This window comes from Bufo bufo, unplaced genomic scaffold (genome assembly GCF_905171765.1).
Source record: "Bufo bufo unplaced genomic scaffold, aBufBuf1.1, whole genome shotgun sequence".
NCBI lineage: Eukaryota > Metazoa > Chordata > Amphibia > Anura > Bufonidae > Bufo > Bufo bufo.
The window spans coordinates 13955-31035 of NW_024400416.1; the positions used below are offsets into that span (position 1 = coordinate 13955).

Here is a 17081-nt window from a genome sequence, read left to right on the forward strand (position 1 = left end):
TTTAGGATCTGCCAGTCCGTGCATAATCTGAATGGTGACTACTGCTGTGAGCATATGTATGTCCCCCTTTGCCATAGTTACCAATTGTCCCGAATTTGGCGGGACTGTTCCCAATTTTCAGAGACAGTCACGGCAAAGTTGTGCTGTCCTGATATGAAAATGGACAGGCTATCACAAACCCAGTCTGTCAGTGGGTTTTCTCGGACGGGTTTAGGGTGTTCCCAGGGGTGGGGCCTACATGTCCCAATTTTACCAACTGAAACGTTGGTAAGTATGCCTTTCCACCATGACCTATAGCAAAGAAGTGATTATTGTTACACAAAAACTGTCCTCCTCATTGTGGACTGTGGTGTGCTCCTCTCTTCCCTCTGCTCCATCCGCAGGGAGCGCTGGGGAGGACCGTAGTCACGTGAGGACTAGGACCATCATGGAGCCTCTGCTACCACTCCCGTCCTCTCCTCGGCTGGGCTCGCTGCATGTACAGTACCTGAGGGGAATGAGACCATGAGGCCTGCTGATGACGTGAAGAGAGCAGAATCTGGAGCAATGCAAACAATGGAAAAACAAAACATCAAATAGAAGTTTCTTTATTGCATAAGCATAGGCGTCCATGATACAAATATAAATGGCTGATATATGTGCCCTCGGTAAGCGAGAGGCCGTGCATAGTATAAGCTGCTCAAGCCATGTCGTTGGTCTCAGCAGAGCGTCAAGGACCCGATCAAAACCTGGAGACACACAGAGACATCAGGACCAAGAAGCCGGCAAGGAGCAGGGACATCTTAGTGGTAATGGCGGAGTTGCAGAGATCTGTATCACAGCAGTGTGTTTTAAACTCAACACCCGGGGGTACAATAGGAGGTTTCACGTTACACAAATCCCGTGACGAACAACCTTTTAAAACACGGTTAACATCACCTGAAACAGAGAAACACATTGCTGTATGAGGAACTAGTTCATGGCATTTATACAACATATTCCATCTATTCCAGAACCAGAATGCCACCTAGAAATTCACAAAGCTTCAAATCCCCTGCATGGATAAGTGCCATCTAGTGGCGGTAATAGATAGCCAGTATGTTAATTTTTAACTCAGGGGTGAGGAATTTATGAAGACAGTCTTGATCTACAGTATTTTGCCCTGGAGTGAGAGGCGCCTACTTGAGGTGCAAGTCCCTTATTAAATTAAAGGGGTTGTCCCAAGAAAAATATTCCACGTTATACAAATCAGCATCTGAATTCTTTTCTAATTGCACGTAATCAAAAATGTAGTACAGTCGCTAAGTTATTCAATATCTTTATAGAGCCACCTGCTATTTGTTTTTTCCCTTATTTCTCTGTCCACCTTTGTAACATTGCTGAGGTGGTCGCACATGCTCAGTTCCATCCTGTAATTGACACCAGCCTTAACCCCTTAAGGACTTAGCCCTATTTCACCTTAAGGACTTGGCCATTTTTTGCAAATCTGACCAGTGTCACTTTAAGTGCTGATAACTTTAAAACGCTTTGACTTACCCAGGCCATTCTGAGATTGTTTTTTCGTCACATAATGTACTTCATGACACTGCTAAAATTGGGTCAAATTTTTTTTGCATAAAAAAATACCATATTTACCAAAAATTTGGAAAAATTAGCAAATTTCAAAGTTTCAGTTTCTCTACTTTTGTAATACATAGTAATACCCCCCAAAATTGTGATGACTTTACATTCCCCATATGTCTACTTCATGTTTGTAGCATTTTGGGAATGATATTTTATTTTTTGGGGATGTTACAAGGCTTAGAAGTTTTGAAATTTTTCAGAAATCTTCAAAATCCTTTTATGGACCAGTTCAGGTTTGAAGTCACTTTGTGAGGCTTACATAATAGAAACCACCCAAAAATGACACAAGACCGTGGATTGTGGACAGCATAAGGACATCCCTCTTGTCCTTATACCTGACCAGCAACAGGCTTCCACTGGTAAGGGCACGGGTCTCACCCCTGGGGATAGGTACCTGGAGGGGGTAGGCAGGGAGGCCACGTTGATTTTTCCGCACGGTCCCACAAGCGAACATGGATCTGGCGGCAAGGGACCTGAACAAGGGAATGCTGGTATAAAAGTTATCCACGTAAAGGTGGTAACCCTTATCCAGCAGTGGGTACATAAGGTCCCACACGAGTTTCCCGCTAACACCCAGAGTGGGGGGACAGTCGGGGGTTGAATCCGGGAATCTCGCCCCTTATACACACAAAATTTGTAAGTGTACCCTGAGGTACTCTCACAAATTTTGTATAGCTTCACGCCATACCTCGCCCGCTTTGTGGGAATGTATTGGCGGAAACTGAGTCTCCCCTTGAACGCAACGAGAGACTCATCAACCGCAACCTCCCTTCCAGTTACGTAGGCCTTCTCAAATTTGGCCCCGAAGTGATCGATGACCGGCCGTATCTTATACAGACGGTCATGGGCAGGATCACCTCGGAGGGACATGCTGCATTATCGGAATCATGCAGGCATTTCCGGATGGCCTCAAACCGGGGACGTGTCATGACCATACTGTACAGTGGGGTCTGGTAGAGGACGTCCCCACTCCAGTATTGCCTGACACTGGGTTTTTGCACTAGACCCATATGTAGCACGAGGCCCCAAAATGTCCTCATCTCGGCTGCACTGACCGGCGTCCGACCACCGGGTCTAGCCAAAAATGAGCCCGGGTTTTGAGCGACGAACTGTTGGGCGTACAGATTCGTCTGCTCACCCATCAGATTCACCAGTGGGTTACTGGAAAAAAAACTAAAAAAGTCAATTTCAGTAAACCCCACTGTGGGAATCTGGATTCCTGGATTGCCAGCAAAATCCGGAATCTCGGGCTCAAAGTCCACTGGGGTACACCAGCTAAGTTCATCAGCAGGGGGCTCCGGTGGGCTTATTTGGTGGGCCAGGAAACCAGTACGAACCCCAGGACGGCTCGTACTAGGGTGGGCCACAGGATCCCTAGCACGTGGGGCCCCTGGCTCCGCCTGGCGGCGTCTCCGCCGCCCTAGGGGCTCATCGTCATCAGATGATGATGAGGAGGATGCGGATGACAAAAGGAACGTGGGGTCATCCTCATCCTCACTGGGGCTCTCAGAGTCGGAGGCAATCTGGGCGTATGCCTCCTCGGCCGAGAACATCCGGCGGGCCATGGGTATGTGTGTGCGTCTGTATGTGCGTGTGTGGAAACCTTTATTCTATGTGCGTGTATGTGGGGGCAACGGGTGTTCGCGTACTAAAAAGTCCAGGCAAAAAAAAAAAAGTTCAAACTTGCTGATCAGCGGTACAACGCTGATCAGCGGTGGAGCGGTGGGGCGGGCGATGCTCTAACAGTGGACGGACGCTAAAGAGTGCCGGCCAGTCAGCGCACGCATAAAAAAAATAAAAAAAGTAGTGGTAAGGGGGCTGGTGGTGGGGGGGGCAAGTGGCAGGGGGGGTCTGGGGTCTGAAAGATGGAACAAAGAAAGTTTGGATAAGTTTTTTTTTAACTAACTTTTCCCTTCTATTCCTGCCTAACGGTGCCTCTCCCTCACTGACCCTAACCTACCTGGAGGGCGATGGGCGCAGGAGAGTGATGGATGCCGATTAGGGGGGACTCAGGAGCTGGTGCTGGACGGTGCTGCAGGGTGCTCGTGCAGAACAGGAAGATGAGGGGAGAGAGGAGCGCAGGAAGTTTGAATCTAGCGCCTCTCTCTCTGCACCAATCAGCACCTTGGACAGCAGCGTTCAGCACCAGGGCCAGCACCGCCTCTCCAAATCTTCGGACTGTGATTGGTGGTGTATAATCACGCCACCAATCGCAGTCTTTTTTCGGTTCATCGGGTCACCGGAGACCCGAATGGACCGGAAACGCAGCAAACCGCAGGTCTGAATTCTTAGTCCTTAAGGATTCTGGAAATAGGGCGTACCGGTACGCCCTACGTCCTTAAGGGGTTAAGTAATGTTAGAAGCTGAGAGGGTTATAGGAGGGAGCTGCAGCAGAAAAGACATTTCTCCAGAGAAATTCAATAAAATATTTCTTTATAGAGCCACCTGCTATTTGTTATTTTCCTTATTTTTCTGTCCACCTTTGTAACATTGCTGAGGTGGTCGCACATGCTCAGTTCCATCCTGAAACTGACACCAGCCGTAGCTAATGTTAGAAGCTGAGACGGTTATAGGGAGGAAGCTGTAGCAGAAAAGACATGTCTCCTGAAAAAGAAAATGCCTCCTGAGAAAGGACAAGCCCCGAGCGGTGACAGGGAGAAAACTGCAGCATAAATTAGGGCCCCCCTGGAAAAGCACATGCCCCCAACTGCCATCTTGAAATAAATCTAACAGAGCAATTGGAGAAATAAATGTGGAGATCTCTGGATCCATGTGAGGTCCAGGGCTGGTTCTGGCTTTGTTACAAAGAGATTTTCATGCACTATATGATACGGAGCTTTCTAGTAAATCCTTGTTAATAACACTGATAGCCTGCAGTGTAATTGCGCTTACCAGACCTAGTTGTGCTACCTTAGGCAAAACTCTGAGAAGTGCATACAGTCAAATGGAATGAACTTTGCTCCCAACCAAACGGCATATCCATACTGGAAACCAATATAGATGAGTAAAATATAAAAAATAAAAAATGGTCTTCTGGGTCGCAGGACACTAAAATTGTAATTTATTGCACATAAATGATTAAAAACAATTAAAATAATAAAAACAAACAAGCAGAGGGCGACGCTTTCTAGAGGCGGACTGCCTCCTTCATCAGGCCAACAAATAGTGACATCTTTGCCAATTTATAAGTGAAAACTAAGTGCAAAGTACGAACCATGTTCATAGTGTTGAAAAAATAATGATGAAGCATAATAAAAGAAAAATAAATGTAAAAAAATATATAAAGATACTAATGTAAGGCTAGTTTCACACTAGAATTCGTGAGATCCGGCAGGCTGATTACTCGAAGCTACATGAATGCCATCCGCCCTCATTAACTCCAGTCACAACCCAGCAATTATGCAAAGTGCTGGCCGGACAGATACCGCTGCTTTTAATTGTTTTTAATCATTTATGTGGAATAAATTGCGGGTTTTCAGTGTCCAGCGCCTGTGCTATAGGATGTCTGACTTTAATTTTCTGCATAAATCACCCTTTGAAGCACACCTCTAGCCTTCCATGTAAATTTGCTGGGCCACAGAGACCACAACCAACCCCCCCCCCCCACCCCACCCCCACCCCCCCCGACATGTGGCATGGTCACTTTTTGTAATAGCAGCAAGCACAACGTAAAAATGCAACACATATCTTGTATGACATGAGACTTGTCTCTTGGGTAATATCTACTTACCTATCTTGAAAGAAACAGATTGGCATTCAGCTCCTGAGATTTCAGGGCAAGTTACCGTTTTATAAGACTCACATTTGCCGTCGTTGCAGGTTGAACATTGCAGGCAATTTACTGCAAAGACAGAACACCCCGCGTTATACCACAGTCCTATAAAATGTACACCAGCAAGCCAGCTGAGCCTCTTCCATCTGTTACTGGAAGGACCCATGGTTATATCACAGTATAACATACAGAGGAGACCACATCTGACATTATAACCTTATTATGTGCCATGTGGAATCGGGACAGGTAGGGATTGGCTCTGTGTTATCTAAGTGGCCAACATGCTAAAGCACCGGAGTGATGCCTAACCCTATATACTGACAGTAAATCACATACAGAAACTCTCAGTGCAGTGGTTGAGCTTGGGGTGGTCCCAACACTTATATGAGTCCCTCATACACCATTGAGGTGTCACCACGTGTTGCTGCTTTCTGGAAGGGATGGTAAGGCGTGGTGCACCCTAATGGGTTATAAGTCCAGAGAGTCAGGATTTGCAATAAACCAGTGTCCTTCTTTACTGGAGGAGCTCAAGTGCAAAACAATACAGGTACAACACTGAACTGGTTTCTCCAGTCTCCTTCAGGGCAGATGGATGCAGTGGATGGGGCAGTGGATGCCCTGGCCAAAGGCTGGATGCCCAGTGTCTGTGGCTTAGTCGTCTGGCTGACTCCCTGGTCATAGGTCTAAAAAAACAGGATCCTTAGCAGAGTATCCCCTTCCTCTGGTCACTCATACAATCTGACAGAGTTTCTTCTACTGAAGACAACTAGGGACTCGGACTGTGCTCCTTTAATACAGTTTCTAACTGACCTAGAAATTACTAGTAGAATGGGTGGAGTGGAAAATCCTAAACATAAACAATGTTTCATTTTAGTCTGCCATAGGCTTATATAGAGTTTCAATGCAAGTCTATGGGAATGACTAAGCAGTGTTTCCAGAAATAAAAAGGTCTTCAGACATAAACAACAGAGCTAAACAGGCAAAGCATTGTGTCTGGATTCCCCTACAAAACCTAGCTCTGCAAATTATTTTATAGTAATTATGAAAAATTACTAGCATATCACTGCAGAATGTCCCAAAATCTCCCAGCATTAGTTGGCTATGCAATAACCTTTTCCAAAGTGCAGTGCAAATACAGTGCAATAACAGTGCAAATGAACAGGATATACTACAATAAACATAAAATGCAGTTCAGCAGGTATAAATTATACACGTTAACTCTTCAAATTGCAGTAAAGTATTGAGTTGACAGCTTTTTGTTGGAATATGGGCAAATATTCACAAACATCCATAGTCCAAAATACCCTTTCTCCAGGGCACTACACCAGGACCATCAGTGTCATAATGTGAGAAGTCATATACTATATGTAATAACATAACGCAGTGCACACAGCAGTGTCATCTTCTCCTCACACTACTACTCCATGACATGTATACACAGCACAGTGCACACAGCAGTGTCATCTCCTCCTCATACTACTACTCCATGACATGTATACACAGCACAGTGCACACAGCAGTGTCATCTCCTCCTCACACTACTACACCATGACATGTATACACAGCACAGTGCACACAGCAGTGTCATCTCCTCCTCACACTACTACACCATGACATGTATACACAGCACAGTGCACACAGCAGTGTCATCTCCTCCTCACACTACTACATCATGACATGTATACACAGCACAGTGCACACAGCAGTGTCATCTCCTCCTCACACTACTACACCATGACATGTATACACAGCACAGTGCACACAGCAGTATCATCTACTCCTCACACTACTACACCATGACATGTATACACAGCACAGTGCACACAGCAGTGTCATCTCCTCCTCACACTACTACACCATGACATGTATACACAGCACAGTGCACACAGCAGTGTCATCTCCTCCTCACACTACTGCACCATGACATGTATACACAGCACAGTGCACACAGCAGTGTCATCTCCTCCTCACACTACTACACCATGACATGTATACACAGCACAGTGCACACAGCAGTGTCATCTCCTCCTCACACTACTACACCATGACATGTATACACAGCACAGTGCACACAGCAGTGTCATCTCCTCCTCACACTACTACACCATGACATATATACACAGCACAGTGCACACAGCAGCGTCATCTTCTCCTCACACTACTACACCATGACATGTATACACAGCACAGTGCACACAGCAGTGTCATCTCCTCCTCACACTACTACACCATGACATGTATACACAGCACAGTGCACACAGCAGTATCATCTCCTCCTCACACTACTACACCATGACATGTATACACAGCACAGTGCACACAGCAGTGTCATCTCCTCCTCACACTACTACACCATGACATGTATACACAGCACAGTGCACACAGCCGTGTCATCTCCTCCTCACACTACTACACCATGACATGTATACACAGCACAGTGCACACAGCAGTGTCATCTCCTCCTCACACTACTACACCATGACATGTATACACAGCACAGTGCACACAGCGGTGTCATCTCCTCCTCACACTACTACACCATGACATGTATACACAGCACAGTGCACACAGCGGTGTCATCTCCTCCTCACACTACTACACCATGACATGTATACACAGCACAGTGCACACAGCAGTGTCATCTCCTCCTCACACTACTACATCATGACATGTATACACAGCACAGTGCACACAGCAGTGTCATCTCCTCCTCACACTACTACACCATGACATGTATACACAACACAGTGCACACAGCAGTGTCATCTCCTCCTCACACTACTACACCATGACATGTATACACAGCACAGTGCACACAGCAGTGTCATCTCCTCCTCACACTACTACACCATGACATGTATACACAGCACAGTGCACACAGCAGTGTCATCTCCTCCTCACACTACTACACCATGACATGAATACACAGCACAGTGCACACAGCAGTGTCATCTCCTCCTCACACTACTACACCATGACATGTATACACAGCACAGTGTACACAGCAGTGTCATCTTCTCCTCACACTACTACACCATGACATGTATACACAGCACAGTGCACACAGCAGTGTCATCTCCTCCTCACACTACTACACCATGACATGTATACACAGCACAGTGCACACAGCAGTGTCATCTCCTCCTCACACTACTACACCATGACATGTGTACACAGCACAGTACACACAGCAGTGTCATCTCCTCCTCACACTACTACACCATGACATGTATACACAGCACAGTGCACACAGCAGTGTCATCTCCTCCTCACACTACACCATGACATGTATACACAGCACAGTGCACACAGCAGTGTCATCTCCTCCTCACACTACTACACCATGACATGTATACACAGCACAGTGCACACAGCAGTGTCATCTTCTCCTCACACTACTACACCATGACATGTATACACAGCACAGTGCACACAGCAGTGTCATCTCCTCCTCACACTACTACACCATGACATGTATACACAGCACAGTGCACACAGCAGTGTCATCTCCTCCTCACACTACTACACCATGACATGTATACACAGCACAGTGCACACAGCAGTGTCATCTCCTCCTCACACTACTACACCATGACATGTATACACAACACAGTGCACACAGCAGTGTCATCTCCTCCTCACACTACTACACCATGACATGTATACACAGCACAGTGCACACAGCAGTGTCATCTTCTCCTCACACTACTACACCATGACATGTATACACAGCACAGTGCACACAGCAGTGTCACCTCCTCCTCACACTACTACACCATGACATGTACACACAGCACAGTGCACACAGCAGTGTCATCTCCTCCTCACACTACTACACCATGACATGTATACACAGCACAGTGCACACAGCAGTGTCATCTCCTCCTCACACTACTACACCATGACATGTATACACAGCACAGTGCACACAGCAGTGTCATCTCCTCCTCACACTACACCATGACATGTATACACAGCACACTATAGGTACACTATAGATTACTTACCAGTCTGAATGCTTAACAAGATGATAACGGAAAGAGATAAAAGTGAGGCCGGACGAAGCGGCACGCTTCAGGGGAGGCCGGCATGAGGGGTTTTGTGAGCAAGGGTCAGGGAAGGTAAGGGTTAAGTGGATGAGTGCAGGAAAAGGGGGGAGGAGCTAGAAAGGGGCGGGGAGCGGCAGGCTGAAGTAGTGGTGAGGCAGGTCAGCGCCCGCCATTTTAGGAGCAGAGAGCCAGCATCTGGCAGAGAGCCAACATCTTCTGAACTGCAGCATCGGATTCAGCAATGGCAGAAGCAGTGGAGGTGATGCTGCGGCGCTTGAGGGAAGCGGCGGACACCAGGGGCAGCGACTGGCTGGAGCAGCAGGTGACCGCATTGCTAGGGGGGGCGGAGGTGGGTACGTCTAGCCCTACTCCAGCAGCTACACGGCCGCGGCGGGTACGGCCGCCGGCGCGCCTGAGCCCTGATTTACCCCCCCGGGTCCGGCGCCGTGTCAGGAGCCCCACAAGGGACCCTCCACGCCGGGAGCATTCTAAGGCTACTGCGGCCTCCCGGCGTGGGAGGAATCCATATGTCCGGCGGGACCCTCCAGAGGCTGTGGGGCCTCCCCCTCAGCCCATCGCGCCAGCAACAGGGGAGTCAGGACCTGGTTCTGCAGGATCCCCTCCTGTCCCCAGGAGTCGGAGGCCTGCTCAGCGTGGGAGAGGTAGTGGCAGCAGAGGCAGCAGCGGGGCTGCGCGGTCGGCCAGGGCGGCCCGGCGCAGGCCCTTACAGGATGAGCCCCTTTCAGTGGCACACGAGGCTGCGCCTGTAGGTGCCAGGGACGGGCGCAGGCCTTGCCATGATGCGCTTCTTACAGAGGAGGAGGACGAGGCTGTTCTGGACGGCTCCCCGCCCCAGAGCAGGCCTTTTGGGCATGAAGACAGGCGTGCAGATGCTTATATGGAGGACAGGGAGTTGCGCAGGCCATTTCCTGAGGGCGGACAGTTCGCTACTGGTCCTGACACCGTTGAGGACAGAGGGCGTCCCGGAGCCATCCCTAACGCACCCAGCAGTGATCCGGCTGGGGTGCTGCCGGCGAACAGCGCAAGTACCCATCAAAGGAACGTCGTGGATCCAGGAGTCGTCCGTCAGGAATCAGGACCTGCGGCTGCCGGGTTCACAGCACCCGGGCAGCTAGGTGAGACATCACTGGGAACACTGTTATCTATATTTAATGTGGCGCCTGGGGCGGGGGGGAGCAATAGTGCTATTATCGGTGGTTTGGGGCGCTTGCTGTGTGGTTTAGCTGGGGTTAGTCAGGATAGGGGGGCAACGGGGGCTACCCCCTTAGCAGCGTGGGGGTTGGGGGCAGAAAATAGCAATGTACCGGCGACCGCTAACAATAGTAATGTAGCAGTGGCCAATAGCACGGGTGTAGCCGAATCAGTGTCAGTGCAGACGCAGGCGGGAGGTGAGGAGGATAGGCCCAGATTAGATGACGCCGCAAAAGGGGAGGTGTATGTTTGCTTTGAGGGTCCCCTGGGAGCGCATTTGAAAACGGAGGTGCGTGAGAAAATTTGGAAGGGAGAGTATATAGAAATTTTTTCGCTGCTTCCGTTGGAGCGGTTCAACCTTGATGTGGTAAAAAAGGATGGAGTAAGAAAGGAGGATGATGATAAGCGTCGCTATCGCCTTATCCCTAGGTCATTTAGTAATTGGCTACAGGCCTTTGCTATTTTGGCAAGTGTGATTGGGGAGAAGAGTCCGGAATGCTGTTCCCCTTTATTTTGCTATCTGGATGCTATTGGGGAAGCCTATAGAGTGTATGGGGGTTCCGGGTGGTTACGGTATGACGAGCAGTTTCGTCAGAGGAAAGCGGTCCGTCCTAATATGAGATGGGACCATAAGGACATTGCGTTATGGATGAGGGTGACAGCGCCAGGTAGGAGTGGTCAGTCCTTTCGGAGTGAGTCAGGGGTTGGGGTACAGCAAGGTACAGGGACGCCCCCAGTTGGAAGAGGATACTGCTTCCTTTTCAATGAGGGAAGTTGCAAATTCGGCCAAAAATGCAAATTTAGGCATGAATGTTCCGTGTGTGGCGGGGGCCATGGGGCTAGCAGATGTTTTAGAGGGGGTAGACAAAGGGGGGGGGATAGTTTTGCAAAAGGGGCAGACCCCAGTGCGAGTGGAAAGGATGGTGGGGCATCTAAATAGATATCCGAACCAGGAGTTAGCTGAATTTTTGTATTCAGGGTTTAAGTTCGGTTTTCATATACCTTCACACCCGTTACCAGTCTTAGAGAAGCGGAAGAATTTGCGCTCGGCATTGCAGTTCCCGGACATAGTGACAGGAAAGTTAGCTAAAGAGGTTTCCCTAGGGAGGATGGATGGTCCGTTTGTTACATCACCCATCAGTAACTTGCGAGTTTCCCCTTTGGGTTTGATCCCTAAGAAGGAGCCTAATAAATTTAGGCTCATCCACCATTTATCATTCCCTAAGGGTGCGTCGGTCAATGAGGGCATTGACCCGGAACTTTGTTCTGTGGTTTATGCCTCCTTTGATGCGGCTGTGGAGTGGGTAAGGAAGCTGGGTCCGGGTACCCTGTTGGCAAAATGTGACATTGAAGCGGCATTTCGGTTGTTGCCAGTTCACCCGGATAGTTTGTATTTACTGGGTTGTTTTTGGAATGGCGCTTATTTTGTGGATAGGTGTTTGCCAATGGGCTGTTCAATATCGTGTGCATATTTTGAGCGTTTCAGTTCTTTTCTGGAGTGGGTGGTGGTTCAGGAATCAGGTTGTCACTCTGTCATTCATTATTTGGATGATTTCCTGTGTTTGGGGCCGGGGGGATCCAGGGTTTGTTCGTTGTTGTTATCCACATTACAGTCTGTTTTTGAGTGTTTTGGAGTCCCGTTAGCGGTGGACAAAACGGTGGGGCCGGCTACTGAGCTAAGTTTTTTGGGTATTGTCATAGATACACAGCGGATGGAGTGTAGGCTACCAGTAGACAAAGTGTCAGATTTAAGAACAGAGGTGGCGGCGGCATTGACAGCAAAAAAGATTCGTCTGCGGGACCTGCAGTCTTTGTTGGGCAAATTAAATTTTGCATGCAGAATCCTACCTATGGGCCGCATTTTTAGTAGGAGGTTGGCTTCGGCGACAGGAGGGGTGGTGTCTCCCCACCATTTTATTAGACTAGGCAGGGAGTTGAAAGGGGATTTGAAAGTTTGGGATTCCTTTTTAAAACAGTTTAATGGCAGAGCATTAGTTATGGGGGGGGTGGTTGATGCGTTTGATTTCGAATTGTTTACGGATGCTGCGGGTGGAGCGGGTTTTGGGGCGTACTGTGAAGGGCAGTGGTGTGCGGGTCGGTGGCCTGAGTCCTGGGTACGAAAAGGGTGGGTAAAAAACGTGGCATTGTTGGAACTCTTCCCCATTGTGTTGGCAGTCACGCTCTGGGGGGAGAAGTTTCGGCACAAGAAGGTTCGTTTCCATTGTGACAACTTGGGAGTTGTGCAAGCCATCAACAGGGTAACGGCTTCTTCCCCCCCAGTTATTTGCCTATTGCAGCAGTTGGTTCTCCGGTGTTTGTCCCTTAATGCTTGGGTGTTTGCGGTGCATGTGCCTGGTTCCTCTAACTGTATAGCTGACGCACTTTCTCGTTTTCAGTGGGAGCGGTTTCGCCAGCTGGCCCCGGAGGCGAGTCAGGTCGGATTGGTGTGTCCAGAGTCGTTGTGGGAGATCCTGGAGGTACCGTAGCTTGTCTGTTGCAGGCATCATTGAGTGAAGGCACGTGGAGGATGTACGATAGGGCTTGGAGTAGGTGGCAGCAGTGGTGTAATGACCTAGGGGTCGAGGTACTGGACGGGGAAATTCCGTTGTTACTGTTCATTGGCCACGTGAAGGATCAAGGTTGGTCGGTTGCCAAGATCAATGGTTGCATGGCGGGCTTGGCTTTCGGATTCAAGTTGCGGAATTCCCCGGACATTACTAAGTCCTTTTTGGTCCGACAAATTTTGAAGGGTTATAGAAGGTTTCAGCGTGTCAAAGATTCCCGCCTACCGGTGTCCTTTTCGTTATTGTTACAGTTAGGGGAGCAGGTAGCTGGAGTGTGTCGCTCGGCTTGGGAGGTGAGCTTATTTAGACTAGCCTTTGCTCTGGCTTTTTTCGGAGCCTTTCGTTTAGGGGAGTTAGTGTGTGCAAGTGTGCAGCGGGAAGGGGGTCTGAGGAGTGAGGATGTAACGTTATATGACGACAGGGTGCTGATTTATCTGAGATTTTCAAAGACGGATCAGGAGGGGAGGGGTCATTTAGTCTCATTGTTTGAGGTGCCGGGATGTCTATTGTGTCCAGTACGGTGTTTGCGGGATTTTCAAGGAAGGGCAGGGGTCGCGGCAGGACCGATTCTCAGACACGAGGATGGCTCCTTTTTATCACGATTTCAATTTATAGCGGTATTCAAGAAATGTTTGCGTAATCTAGGAATGGACTCTGGCAAGTTTACGGGTCATTCCTTCAGGATAGGTGCTGCCACGGAGGCTGCTCGCTTGGGGGTGCGAGATGAAGTGATTAAGCGTATTGGGAGGTGGGAGTCGGAGCGTTTTCGGCTGTATGTGCGTTTAGGGGCAGTTTAAGGCTGTGTCTAACCATGTTTGTCTCGTTCTTTTTTCAGGTGATGCCCCGTTATTAGTTTGGATCCTGGGCCATTCGTTCGTGTTCTGGGGGGCATTACGAGCGGATGTTCGGCAGAATGGGCGGCAGCTGGGGTTTGATCGGGGGACAGCCATAGTAAGATGGATCGGACGCAGAGGTATGGTGTGGGGTAATGTTTTGCAGGAGGTTCATCGGCAAGCCAGGTTAGATAGAGTCCCAGATATCTTGGTGTTGCATGTTGGGGGAAATGACCTAGGGGTCCGACCTTGCAGAGAGTTGATCAGGGATATACGTTTTGATTTTTTGCGTTTGTGGTCCCTCTTCCCGTCAGTTGTCACTGTGTGGTCGGACATTGTCCCCAGGAAGGTCTGGAGGGAGGCGAGATCGGTTGAAAGGCTGAATAAGGCTAGGATTAAGCTGAACAGGGTGATTGGGCGGTTCTGTGCCAAACATGGGGCGGTGGTGGTGAGGCACCCCGAGTTGGAAGCAGGAACAGGAGGCTTTTGGAGACAGGATGGAGTCCACCTCAATGCGGTGGGCATTGATTTGTGGTCACTGGACTTGCAGGGAGGTATTGAAACAGCCCTCCGGGTGTGGCGGAACGCGCGAGCTTAAGGGCTGTCAAGCTGCGCGTTGTTGGCGGGGGGAGGTCATAGAAGCTGGGGCTACTGGATGGTAACGGTGAATGAGAGGGCCTCAATGGTGGGGCTGGACTCTCAGAGTTGGGGCACCTGGTTGGCTTGGTATGGCGTCCGTCAGTTGGTGTCCCCGAGCTTGTGGTACGCGGCTGGGGGCAAGATGGAATTGCCGTGGTGGTTTGTGGTCGTTTAAGGTGCAGTTAGGCGGCTTCTAGGACCCCCCTCGTCAGTTAGACATGTATATATTTATATATATATGTCATTGTTATATCAAGTGTTATGTTTATTCATGTTATTTATATTATTTAATAAAAGACGGCTGCTGTGGCCGATTTAATCCAAACAGTGGCTGTGTGTGGTTATTGGGAGAGGAAATGGGGAAGGTTAGTTAGCTAAATGATGGGGTAGTGGACCCGAGCGTAGCCAATAACCCTACTCAAGTGAGGCCGGACGAAGCGGCACGCTTCAGGGGAGGCCGGCATGAGGGGTTTTGTGAGCAAGGGTCAGGGAAGGTAAGGGTTAAGTGGATGAGTGCAGGAAAAGGGGGGAGGAGCTAGAAAGGGGCGGGGAGCGGCAGGCTGAAGTAGTGGTGAGGCAGGTCAGCGCCCGCCATTTTAGGAGCAGAGAGCCAGCATCTCCCTCCCTCCCTCCCGTAGTGTGTACTTGGATGTTTCAGGGCGGCAACGGTATATTATAGAGGGGATGCATATAAAAAAAAAAAAAAAAAAAATGTGTATTTTATAAACAAATAAATGTATTAAAAAAAAAAAAAAAAAATGGACAAGGGGTGGTGGACGGAGTGTGTCTTTAAGTGTTGCGTTTGTCGCAGCAGTCGTGGCGGGGGGAGGTCATAGAAGCTGGGGCTACTGGATGGTAACGGTGAATGAGAGGGCCTCAATGGTGGGGCTGGACTCTCAGAGTTGGGGCACCTGGTTGGCTTGGTATGGCGTCCGTCAGTTGGTGTCCCCGAGCTTGTGGTACGCGGCTGGGGGCAAGATGGAATTGCCGTGGTGGTTTGTGGTCGTTTAAGGTGCAGTTAGGCGGCTTCTAGGACCCCCCTCGTCAGTTAGACATGTATATATTTATATATATATGTCATTGTTATATCAAGTGTTATGTTTATTCATGTTATTTATATTATTTAATAAAAGACGGCTGCTGTGGCCGATTTAATCCAAACAGTGGCTGTGTGTGGTTATTGGGAGAGGAAATGGGGAAGGTTAGTTAGCTAAATGATGGGGTAGTGGACCCGAGCGTAGCCAATAACCCTACTCAAGATGTGTTATTTCCATGGTGGTCTGATGATTGTCCTGTCTCTGCTGCCAGTTAATCTGGGTGTGCCTGTTTCCCTCTTTCTCCTTTTATAGGCTCGTCGTCATTGCAGGAATTCTTGGCAGAAGAAGCAGAGAAGGATTGTTTTTCCAGTAAGTAGCTGAGTGCATGGGGGCACTAACAGCTCGAAATGATGCAGCTTATCAGATAGAAAAGTCATGTCATGCAAGGCCAGGACAAGACCTTAGGCATATAAGGACAATTTCTCCCCCAGCCGCAAATCAGTTCAAAATGATGTTTCATGATTGACTCCTGCAACATATAATAGAACTTACCCCCAGATGAAGGTACGCTGAAATGCGCATCAGGGCGGGCGCCATCCTGGCTGCATCAGATACTATGGGTAATACATTTTGACTACAGTTGTATGCATGATGGTGACTCTGGCTGCAATATGATAAAGAATAGATGTGTCTACTTACCAGTACCTTTCCTTGATTGTAGGCTCTTGCATTTTATTCATTATTTATTACATACAATTTTTCTTTCGGGGATTATATGTAGAATTTTGCACATGTGATTATAGATTCTGGTTCTGTATGATGCCATTGTTCCTTTATATGAATTCATTGTATAAATCATGCTGTCCAAGGATGCCGCCCTGTTCCTGTGAACTCATCATATTTTCAAATTTTCTTGTGGTTTGTGATATCATTTTATAAAATTCATAGTTTATGATATTAAATGGCTCAGATTCCTGTAGGTGTAATATAAGAGAATTCAATCATTGTCCTAGGGGAAAGAAAGCCAAACCCAGACAAAACAGATCAAAGCCCAGAAGAAACAGAAGAACAAAGTCCAGTTCCCAAAATACGGTAAATACAGACCTCAGAATAACCCCAAAATGCTACCTACACTACACCCCCATCCCAGACCTCGAAATACCTATAGACATCAAATTAGACCGGAATATAAATACAGACTCCAGGCCTGGCCACTTAGATAAGTACCAAGTCCTAGACCAGATTCTTATCCTACAGCTTGGGGTGAGAGCAAAGTGGGGCCTGCTGCAGCCTGCACAGAAGAAAAATGATGAAGTAGCATAAAATGCAGTGTACAAAAGTGGAGGAAAGTCAGGACCACTGACTAGGCCAGA

At 48.5% G+C, this 17081-nt stretch overlaps 2 protein-coding genes across 5 annotated transcripts; one reads left to right on the forward strand and one right to left on the reverse strand.

The window, feature by feature from the left end:
* Positions 1-571: 571 nt before the first annotated feature.
* On the reverse strand, positions 572-15975 carry LOC120984169 (lymphocyte antigen 6C1-like). The gene is made up of 4 exons (XM_040413307.1): positions 15931-15975; positions 9382-9424; positions 5333-5443; positions 572-918 (listed from the first exon to the last, which is right to left on the reverse strand). Exons 1-4 carry the CDS (start codon positions 15943-15945, stop codon positions 722-724), a joined length of 366 nt encoding a protein of 121 aa, XP_040269241.1. The 5' UTR covers positions 15946-15975; the 3' UTR covers positions 572-721.
* LOC120984168 (translation initiation factor IF-2-like) lies at positions 9586-14760 on the forward strand. 4 transcript variants are annotated; one of them, XM_040413305.1, is made up of 3 exons: positions 9586-10559; positions 13032-13112; positions 14035-14760. In XM_040413305.1, the coding sequence occupies exons 1-3, from the start codon at positions 9665-9667 to the stop codon at positions 14628-14630; spliced, it is 1572 nt and encodes a 523-aa protein (XP_040269239.1). In that variant the 5' UTR covers positions 9586-9664; the 3' UTR covers positions 14631-14760. The 4 variants fall into 4 exon arrangements, with proteins under 4 accessions (XP_040269239.1, XP_040269240.1, XP_040269237.1 ...); XM_040413306.1 differs by lacking the exon at positions 13032-13112; XM_040413303.1 differs by having other exon boundaries at positions 9592-10559; positions 13032-14760.
* Positions 15976-17081: the final 1106 nt, after the last annotated feature.

Bases quoted from the DNA above. Each gene is read 5' to 3' on its own strand.
- LOC120984168 (XM_040413303.1), top strand. From the start codon at position 9,665: ATGGCAGAAGCAGTGGAGGTGATGCTGCGGCGCTTGAGGGAAGCGGCG. The intron at 10,560-13,031 runs GTGAGACATCAC...TCTCGTTTTCAG, and splicing joins CACAGCACCCGGGCAGCTAG to TGGGAGCGGTTTCGCCAGCT.
- LOC120984169 (XM_040413307.1), bottom strand. The intron at 5,444-9,381 runs GTAAGTAATCTA...CTGTCTTTGCAG, and splicing joins CTTGTTAAGCATTCAGACTG to TAAATTGCCTGCAATGTTCA. The intron at 919-5,332 runs GTAAGTAGATAT...TCTCTGTTTCAG, and splicing joins ATCTGTTTCTTTCAAGATAG to GTGATGTTAACCGTGTTTTA.